The 10,107-nt window shown below is 47.9% G+C and overlaps 1 protein-coding gene across 1 annotated transcript; it reads right to left on the reverse strand.

Moving 5' to 3' along the window:
- Positions 1 to 7,623: 7,623 nt before the first annotated feature.
- MCAT (malonyl-CoA-acyl carrier protein transacylase) lies at positions 7,624 to 9,971 on the reverse strand. Its single transcript, XM_049822288.1, has 4 exons — positions 9,427 to 9,971; positions 9,096 to 9,183; positions 8,591 to 8,808; positions 7,624 to 8,314 (listed from the first exon to the last, which is right to left on the reverse strand). Exons 1-4 carry the CDS (start codon positions 9,889 to 9,891, stop codon positions 7,892 to 7,894), a joined length of 1,194 nt encoding a protein of 397 aa, XP_049678245.1. The 5' UTR covers positions 9,892 to 9,971; the 3' UTR covers positions 7,624 to 7,891.
- Between the last annotated feature and the right edge of the window lie 136 nt (positions 9,972 to 10,107).

Below are 10,107 nucleotides of genomic sequence, written 5' to 3' on the forward strand. Positions count from 1 at the left end.
GATAGTTATTAACTGGAGATTAACTGACATGCAGTAATGTCCTAACCCGAGATACAAAACCTGGGTCTGAACCCCCAAGTACTCACGTGCAGTTCTACCTCTTCTCTCCTTGCTTCAGGGAGAGGACAGTGACTTACTGCAGACTTACAGAGAACGCAACTCAGTTACACCTGTGTTCTGCACATGGCTTATAGTCATGTAACTTCTACCTCAGTAAGGCTGGATTCACGCTGCAGAGACCCTGTGGGATTGCTGCGTCAGTCCTGCGTTCCTGCCTCCAACTCCGATTCATTAGAGATCAGGTGTTCTCTGTTGGGTTGCGCTGTTCTAAGTTTGAAACGAGCAAAGGTGCAAGATTGCTGTTCAGGAGCTGTGCTGCATGTTTCCTTGTGTGATGTTAGTAGGGCTTTGAAAGCTAAAGATTATTTGGTTTCAGAATTAATTGATCACTAAGTTGCCAGGTCTTCTTCCTGAATATTTAATAGAAATACACATGTACACATAGACTTTCAGGAAGGAACATAATGGAGTTTTTTTGGTTTCTTTCATAGTTTTCTAAACCTTGGTATTTTATTTGCCAATTTTTAGAATAAATTTTTTATCCCCACGCGTTTGTTTTGTTTTGTTTTAAATCATCAGGGTTGCTATCAGTGTTTTCCAGACATGGAATATTATTAAAAGTGTTATAAGAAGCTTTGGAAATATTTTGAACAATAACTGGACAAAGAGGATCGTTGGTTATGGAAGCTGGGTATGCTCTCTCCCTTTTCTCCCACCTTTTTGTTGACAAGTAGGTAACAGCAATACCTAACTCCCATATAAGCGTCAATGAGTAAAGCATATAATGTGGCTCTCGCTTCGGGTTTATTCCTTAGCTTGCTGGTGTCCCCCCATTGCCCTGTTTTTTCTTTTTAGGCTGAAGTTTCTAACTTATAGACAGAGTATGCCAGATGTCTGCAAACGGCTGCCCGAGTCCCACACAACTAACGGGGCTTCCATGCAGAAGGCAGGTGTCTCCCACCATAAAAAGCTGCAAGGGTCTGCTCTAGGGGAGATAAGCAGGCCTGCTGCTGGCCGTGTTTTACCCCACGTTTACCCTGGAGAAGAAAGGGGGATTCTTTAGAGGCTAGATACGACCCTGCCGCTGCAGCAGTCCCAGTAGCCACCAGCAAAACCAGACCCTGACGTGCGTTTCCACAGAACTGGACTGTACTCTCCATTTCACACTGACCTTGCACGCAGGCGTTCTTGTTAGCTTTTCTGCACCAACTTTTTGCCGCTTGTTGTTTCTAATTACCTTCCCTTTTCTTCCCGCAGATTTGCAGGCTTCCTTTCAGGTGCGTCTGCCAGAAGCTGGTGCCGGCAGCCTTGCTTGTTGTTGCCTTTTGGTGGGCCATGAATTATGGACTGCAGAATTAACACTGAGAATTACAATAGGAGGTCATGGCTGGACTCTGACCAATATCATTAACACCCAGGTGGTGACAGTTGGTTTGTTTTTCAAATTTACACTGATAAAAATCTCTTTTATATTTAAAACCTAGGCTAGTGCTGGGTCACTGCTGTTTCATACCTTTTTTAAAAAAGAAAAACGTTTAAAATGAGGAGGTTGTTGCTGGATAACTGCCTGACTTGCTAGTTTTGAAATGTGACTCCAGGTGATTAGAAAGTCTGTCTTTTTTGTGTTCGTTTTAATGCAATATAAAGTGTCTATTTCATATAAACGAGTTTCTTAAAGAGATTCTGGATGTGGGGAAGACTGAAGGCATGCTGGACATCCTTTAAATTTTAACACTGTAAAAGCAATAGTAAAGATTAAAACCATGATACTTTTTTAAAATTAAATCGTTGCTTAAAATGTTTTGCTGTGTTATCTACTTTATTTCCAAGATTGTGCTATCATACATTAATAGCATATCTTTTCTCGGACATTTTGCTAAGACTACAGGACAGGTTTTACTTGATTTCTACGTAGTAAAATTAGCGTGTGAAATGATAGTTTATTGGAAAAAGAGTGGTTAGGATGAGCTAGGAAGCAAGTTGGTTGGTTGAGGGCCACTCAAGCCAAGCTTTTACTTTTCCAGATTCTTCTGCCTCTTTTCAAAGGAAAATTTTGAGTTGCCCAGAAAAAAACCAAGAATTTGATTGAATTTGGAACAGGGATTTTTTGGATGACACACGTCTTTTCGGAAGGCATGTGCTCAGGGCGAAAGAGATGATAAGGGAAACTGGAGCACAGTTTGCAGGATGGAGATGGTGTAGGTGTCACCCTCGCATACTCCACAGGTGGCCACACGCCCCAAGCGTACCAAGTTATGCTCTGTATCTGGGGACATCTTCCCTACCCCTTGCTGTTGAAGCTGTTTTTCACGGCATAGTTACAGACTCTCTCTCAGTGAGAGAAAATGAAAGTGCATCTCTGTGGTCTGGGTATTCCCCTCAGCAGAGGGGATACCTGCTTCCTGCCTAGTCAAGCGACTAGTATGGTTAGTGCACTATTGAAAGAGGAAAATACAGTATTTAATGGCCTGGTGATTTAAGCACTCATCTGAGAGGTTGGAGTTTCAAGTTCAAGTCCCTGCTTTAAATCAGACAAGGAATTTGAACCACTCTTTTCTTCAGTGGAGACAAATGCCAAACCCTGTCAAGTTCAAGCAGGTTGAGGAATGTGTTCCCTCTCTTTCATGAATGGTGCCCCAATCCCATTATGATCCAACTGCCCATCTCAAAAAATTCTTCTGCGGGGGAGAAAAAAAAAAATAGAAAAAAGGCTCACCTCATTTCATTCAACCATTTCATGTTAAAGGACTTTGAAATATCTTTGACTGACTTGAAATGCAAAGCAAAAAGAAAGTACACAAAGAAGGTAGGTAGAGGGTGATGGCTCCAGCATACCCTGAAAGTTCAAGCAGCAGCAGCACATATTCTAGTGTCACCTTTTTTCGAAGTGCCCTCAAGCCGAATTGCCCTTCAGTAGCAGGTAGGCAAGTTTTCTCTAGAAAAGCATGGTTAGCACATCTGGTACCTTAGTCTCACTTGGGCCAGAAGCTGGCCAGCTGAGTTGCCCATGTAACTAAAAACCAGACCAAAGTTTCATCAGCGAACTGACAGCTCTGTTTAACTCCATAACAGCAGTATGATAGAAAATAGTACTACTAAGTTACTAGTTAAAGTTACTATTTAGTGAAGGGTTAAGAATTCCCATCAAGAGGGTCCAATGAACAAGTGTAATGGAAGTACCAGCTGCCAAAAAATTGATTCTTCCCTGTTGAATCACTTTAACACTACGAAATAATTTCAGTTATTTCTAGATAAATAATCTATGCAGAGGGGAGCAATGATAAACGGGAGACTGCTGTGCTGCCTATTCTGTCTGAGAGCTGCGTGGGATGACTCTGCTTTTTCACACTCTTGCAATCAATAACACTTTGAATCACAAGAGAGGGCAAGTTCAGCATCCAGCACATGTGGAACAAAACACAGTCTCAAGGAATATAAAATGTGATCGCACCAACGAAGCAACTGAAACACAAAGTAAACAGCATCCACAACAAGAATTAGCACAAACTGGAGTACCACAGCGAGCAGTAATAACCAGGCTCCCCTCTCACCTGTGGAGCTGAGCAAAGAGCCTCTTAGTTAAGGCTCCACACTGTGACTCAGGAGACCCAAATTTAATTCCTTTTTTTTTTTTTTTTTTTTTTTTAGCTGCACATCTCCTCATGTGACAGACTTTACGGCACTTGATTTTTAATTTTTTTTTCCACATCCTGTTTCTGCTTGTTCCTAGGTGAAGGAACCACGCTGACTTTTCACGTCTTAAACATTCAGTTTCCAGAAGCAGAAGGGGCAGAGGAGTAAGCACACAGAAAAAATGCAGGTAACAGTACTAACATCCAGGAGTCTTAAATGACTCCCCATGCTGCTCTCCACCTACCCACAGACAGGTTTTACAACACACGAGACACCCTTCTGCTCGTTTATAGCCATACACCAACATGACGCCTTGCTGCCAGACGCTACACAAAAGCAAGCCCTGAACACTCTCAATACAGAGGTATGAAGACCTCCATCACACTTTTTTCGCTGATATAGATTGTAACATCAATACAGCAGTATGATAGTGCTTGGCTTCTAGTTTTGAAGACACAAGGCTCACTGAGGAGCTGAGGAGCAGCCTTAGCAACGTACAGCTTGCTACCTCGGCTTAGGCTCAAACGCCACACAGAAGAAAAGCAAACACCTGCACAGTGGCTACAGTTCCTTCTACCCACTAATTAAACATGGCCCACAAGAGTGGGATGGATGTTCTCGGGATACAGACATCCCTTCAGCACTCTGCATCTGATGAAGGTGCAAAGGTTAGCTAATATTCTGCATTTGCAAACAGAGATTTTTAGCAGGATTCTCCCATAGAGCTTTTATTCCAGGCAAAGTGTGCAACCAAGTAAAATGAGGGCGGGGGGGGGGGGGGAAGAAGTGTATTTATGGTAAGAACACCACAAATAGAAAACAGGTCTCCACAATTTCCACAAAAAAAGGTAAATAATTAAAAAAAAAAAGTCCAGGAACTATAAAGCACTATACTAAAATCAAATGTAGTGCCACCAACATGCCATGCTCAGTTCCAACTATCATAAAAGATGGTTTCAAAGTCACTAACGTCACATTTGGTCTTAACGAGATGTAGTCCGAAACTTCTAACACAGCACATAATTCAATGTTTAATAATATGAATGGGATTTGGTTGAGCTATTCTAACCGTCTAGTGATGACTTTGGTACGCTTTATTGAATAATTAACACCTTACCTGTAACACAGGAGCGTTCACCGAAATACTTTACAGCAACCCCAACCCTTAACTGGCAGCCTCCAATAGTACAATAGCTGACAAATTCTTCTGTATTTTACTCATAGTTAATGTTTACACATGCCAGAAGTGGAATTTGTGCTGTAAATGTAGGCTTAGCTACCAATTTCAGTTCACAAAAGAACTGTTTAATAATACACTCTACTAAGCAATCATAATTGAGACTAGTATTTTAAAATTCACTTTCCCTTTCAGAAATGTGGTATTATCTTAGAATCATAGAATCATTTAGGTTGGAAAAGACCTTTAAGATCATCAGGTCCAACCATCAACCATGCGCACTAAACCATGCCCTGAAGTGCCCCATCTACTCGCTTTTTTAATATCTCCAGGGATGGTAACTCAACCACTTCCCTGGGCAGCCTGTTCCAATGTTTGACAACCCTCTCAGTAAAAAAATTTTTCCTAATATCTAACCTAAATCTCTCTTGCCTCAACTTGAGGCCGTTTCCTCTCATCCTATCACTAGTTACTTGATAGAAGAGACCAGTACCCACCTCACTACAACCTCCCTTTGGGTAGTTGCAGAGAGCGATAAGGTCTCCCCTCGGCCTCCTCTTCTCCAGACTAAACCACCCCAGCTCCCTCAGCTGCTCCTCGTAAGACTTGTGCTCCAGGCCCCTCACCAACTTGGTTGCCCTTCTCTGGACACGCTCCAGCACCTCCATGTCTGTAGTGAGGGGCCCAAAACTGAACACGGTACTGGAGGTGCGGCTTCACCAGTGCCGAGTACAGGGCCATGATCCCTTCCCTGCTCCTGCTGGCCACACTATTTCTGATACGGCCTAGGATGCGATTGGCCTTCTTGGCCACCTGGGCACACTGCTGGCTTATATCCAGCCAGCCGTCAACCAGCACCCCCAGGTCTTTCTCTGCCGGGCAGCTTTCCAGCCACTCTTCCCCAAGCCTGTAGTGCTGCATGGGGTTGCCATGAACGAAGTCCAGGACCTGGCACTTGGCCTTGTTGAACTTCATACGATTGGGCTCAGCCCATCGATCCAGCCTGTCCAGATCCCTCTGTAGAGCCTTCCTGCCCTCGAGCAGATCAACCCTCCCTCCCAACTTGGTGTAATCTGCAAACTTGCTGAGGGTGCACTCGATCCCCTCGTCCAGATCATTGATAAAGATATTAAACAGAACTGGCCCCAACACTGAGCCCTGGGGAACACCACTTGCGACCCGCCACCAACTGGATTTAACTCCATTCACCACAACCCTCTGGGCTTGGCCATCCAGCCAGTTTTTCACCCAGTGAAGAGTGCACTTGTCTAAGGCATGAGACGCCAGCTTCTCAAGGAGTATGGCATGAGAGACAGTGTCAAAGGCCTTGCTGATGAAATGATGAATACTGTAACTGGAATTTATTCTGCATTTCATAATAAACTACTGAAGACATGCATGGTCATTTAAGTAAAATATCCTAAATTTTTCCTATATATCTGTTAAATACACCATTAAAATACCAAAAAAAAACCCCAAAAGCTAGAGTTCAGTCGAAGCTTCTGGTCACGCTATAACATATACCACGTAACCTTTCCCTGCTTGTTTGTACGTGATCCCCTAGCAAATACTGTTCTCTCTTATTTCCTAGAGCTTTCAGTACCCCTTACAGACAAAGGGCAAACAAAGCAAGCATACATTTTCTGCACACCCTGCAGGTATCTTGCACAGGCGGCACCATGTTGTAACACGACCAGACCTATTTTAATAAGCCAAAGGTTGGTCCCAGAATCCAAACCCATAGATTTGGTGCTAAAGCCACTTCGAGTGTCACCTTGAGCACTGCAGGCACTGAGGAAGGTGCTGGAGGCAGCGGGTGCTCTCCCTGCAGCCAGCCAGCCCAGGGACCTGCCACCAGCCCTCACCCATCCAACGACAGTCAGTGCCGACAAGGGAACTGGGAAGCCCTTTCCAGGAGGGCTCAGGACAACCCACTCCTCTCCAGCTCATCTCCTGCTTTCAGAAAATGTAAAGCTGGCAAAACACAGTCAAAAATACAGAGACAACCAAAACACCAGCATTCAAATCCTCCTCCCTGGCACTCTGCTACCACAGGGTTCACCCTATCACCCCTGAAAAGATCTTTCCACAAAGTTTTCAGTGCTGCTGTTTTCTGCTCCATCAAGAAAAGTCAATCAAAGGCCAATTGAGCCTATGCAGCCTCAGAGGCTTGGTCAGGGATGACAACAGCCCTGCACCTCTGGGGAGGTGGGGCATTTTGTTAGGCTTTTTCTTTCAGTTAAACACTTCTTATGTAACTTAGCACAACCAACGTGGCACTGGACAACTGGAGGGAAAATTACTCCCATCCACATGTGGACTAGAGGCCAGTAATGATGCACCCCACAGCATTAAAAATACCAAGAAAAGCTTTAGAGTTTATTTATAGTTTAACCTCAAGAAAATCATGTTCCTAATAACATCTTCTGCCTTACCCGGCTGCTACCTGGCAATACGGACACAAAATAAAAGCATTTTACACAGATGAACATCCCACGAGTCAGCAGAGTTAGAAAACAGGAACATCAACATACCGAAAGCTGTACCAACTGGATGGCTCCTCTGAACGCACCCTCAAGCCTGGCGCAGAGCCCTCCACAACCCGGAGCCAACAGCCTAGTTCTACCCCTGTATCCACGCAGAAGATCCCTGCACCAGACAGCCAAAGCTACTGACTTGAATTCATGCTCCCACCCAAACTGAAAAAAAAACCCAACAAAAAAAACCAGAAAAAAAAAAGGAGGGGAAGTTGCTTGCAGGATTGAGGCCAAACAGAAGGCTAGTTGGCATGTTTATTGGCAGTTTTGCAGTCCCAACACAGATGAAAGAGCCAGACTTTGCTCTCTGCCCTTCCACACCTGAGGCACACGGGGAAGGAAAACGTTCATTGCGGTTACGCACAAGGTGCTCTTTTCATCACGAGAAGTCGTGAATGTTTAAGACTTCCTCTTTTGGGAGCACGAAGGTATTTTTAAATTAGGCAGAAAAAACAAGTTGCGTGGATTTTTCTCAAAAGGCTACTTAGGTCTCTGCTGCTTCCTCATCTTCCAGAGCATCTACATGGTTATATTGTTTCCAGGCCTTTAAATTACATTTTTTGAGAATGGCTCCTAGTTGCTTTCCAGGCCCCACTTCATACGTGTAAGGAAATTCTGCTCCTTGCTTTCTTTCGTATACAGAATGCATGGTCTGTTCCCACAAAACAGGTGAAACCACCTGCTTCACTAACAGCTTCTGAATGTGCTTTGAGTGCATGTACTTTTTGCCATCAACATTGGAATAGACACAGACCAGTGGTTTCTGAATCTCAATTGATTTTAGGACTTCAGCCAAGGGCTCTACTGCTGGTTCCATAAGTCTGGTATGAAAAGCCCCACTGACTGGAAGCATTTTTGTACGTGTAAAATAATATTTTCGGGCATTCTCCTGCAAAAACTCCAAAGCCTATAAAAGAGAGAGAGAAGTGAGAGTCTTGCACGACAAAGGTTTACTCAGTCACCCCACAACAACCACCTCATCAGACTTGCTGCGATAAAGGGATTCCCTTCCCTATCCAAGAACTGAGCACACCTGGGACAATCCCTCCCTCCCCCCCAGATCAAATACTTTTGTTTGGACAAACTAAGGCCGTACATAACTTCCACATAGAAGCACAACGTAAAAGTTTTAAAAACTGAAATGCTAAATTCAACTAAAGGGATAGTTGTTCTGAAGCAATACCTGTAGGTGTCCTGCAATGACTCTGCTGTCTGGAAACAAATAGTTTGAGATTTGACACACGGGGTTTTCTATACCCAGTGATTCACAGTGTTTACGGGCTTCCAAGCAGGCAAATTTGTAATTTGCCTCTCGCCGACCAATAACCGATAGCATTCCACTGGGGACAGCTTCCGACGCCTTTTGCATGGCTTCGGCGCGCACTTTCACCGCATACAGCGCTAAGGAGAAAAACAGAGATGCTCGGTAAATATCAGCCCCGAGAAAACACCGTTACGGGCGCCTCGCATCTGCACGCAAAAAAGGGTGGCTGTTCACTCTCATGAACCATCAATGCTTTTAATGCCGTGTTACGCATATTAAAGTGAACAGTGGAAGTAGAAAGTAAAATCTGTCCTCTAATAAAAAAAAAGCGGGAGGGGGACAGCGGTAACGGGCGATGCTTCGAAAAAAGCAGGGGGCGGGGGTGGGAGATCCTACTAGGGGGTTCCGCACGTTCCCCGGGCACCTTCGGCAAAGCCCAGGGCTCCAGCGAAGACCAGCGCCGCGAACTCCCCCACGCTGTACCCCGCCGCCGCCACGCAGCTCTCCACCACCTGCACGGAGACAGACCCGAGGCCAAACATCAGCCGGATCCCGCGGGGGACGCCCAGCGCGCCCCGTCCCCACCGTCCCCGCGGGGGCCAAGGCCGGCCGGCGGCCTCCTCGCCGACGGGGCCGGGGCCGCGGCCTCGGGGCGAGGGGGCCGCGGCCTCGGGGCGCCCGGCCTCGGGGCCCCCGCCGGCCCGACCCCGGCCTCCCCCCCACACACCCACCCCCCGCCGCGGCGCGCCCCTCACTTTAGGCTGCTGGTGGTTGAGCTTCTCCACGGCGGCCAGGGAGGCGACGAACACGGCGGGCTGGCAGTGCCGGGTGCGGTCCAGCTCGTCCCGCGGCCCCTCCAGGCAGAGGGAGAGCAGGTCGTAGCCCAGCACCTTCTCGGCCAAGCGGTACATGTCCCGCACGCCGGGGTACTGCAGCAGCCCGCGGCCCATCCCCACGAACTGGCTGCCCTGCCCGGGGAAGAGCAGCACCGTGCCCTCCAGGGGGGACCGCCGCGGCCGCCTCGCCGCCGCCTCCTCCTCCGCCGCCGCCGCCGCGCCCGGCTCCTCGGCCGCCACCGAGCTCTGCAGCAGGTCGCTCAGGATCGCCGCCCGGTCCCCACCGCCGGGGCGGGAGCTGCCCCGCCGCCGCGGTACGGCGCGGAGGCCGCCGCGCCCGCTGCAGCCACCAAGCCGCCATGTCGCCGCGGCCCAGCTGCCCATGGCGGCGGCGGCCGCCGCCCGGCCGCCTGCGCCGCCGCGCCCCGCGTTGCCACGGGAACCGGGCGGCCCCCGCCGACGGCCGGCTCCCCGCCCCGCCGGGAGGGAGGGAAAGGGAGGCCGGCCGGTACTGCCGGCCCCGCCGCCCTCAGCCGCGCCCGCCGCCCTAGGCCCACGCCGCGCCGCTCGCTCCCGCCCGGCGCCGGAGGTCCCTCCCCG

This window comes from Accipiter gentilis, chromosome 18 (assembly GCF_929443795.1).
Source record: "Accipiter gentilis chromosome 18, bAccGen1.1, whole genome shotgun sequence".
Taxonomy (NCBI): Eukaryota; Metazoa; Chordata; class Aves; order Accipitriformes; family Accipitridae; genus Astur; species Astur gentilis.

Bases quoted from the DNA above. Each gene is read 5' to 3' on its own strand.
- MCAT (XM_049822288.1), bottom strand. From the start codon at position 9,891: ATGGGCAGCTGGGCCGCGGCGACATGGCGGCTTGGTGGCTGCAGCGGG. The intron at 8,809-9,095 runs GTGCCCGGGGAA...TTTTCTCCTTAG, and splicing joins AGCCCTGGGCTTTGCCGAAG to CGCTGTATGCGGTGAAAGTG. The intron at 8,315-8,590 runs GTATTGCTTCAG...TCTCTTTTATAG, and splicing joins TCATTGCAGGACACCTACAG to GCTTTGGAGTTTTTGCAGGA.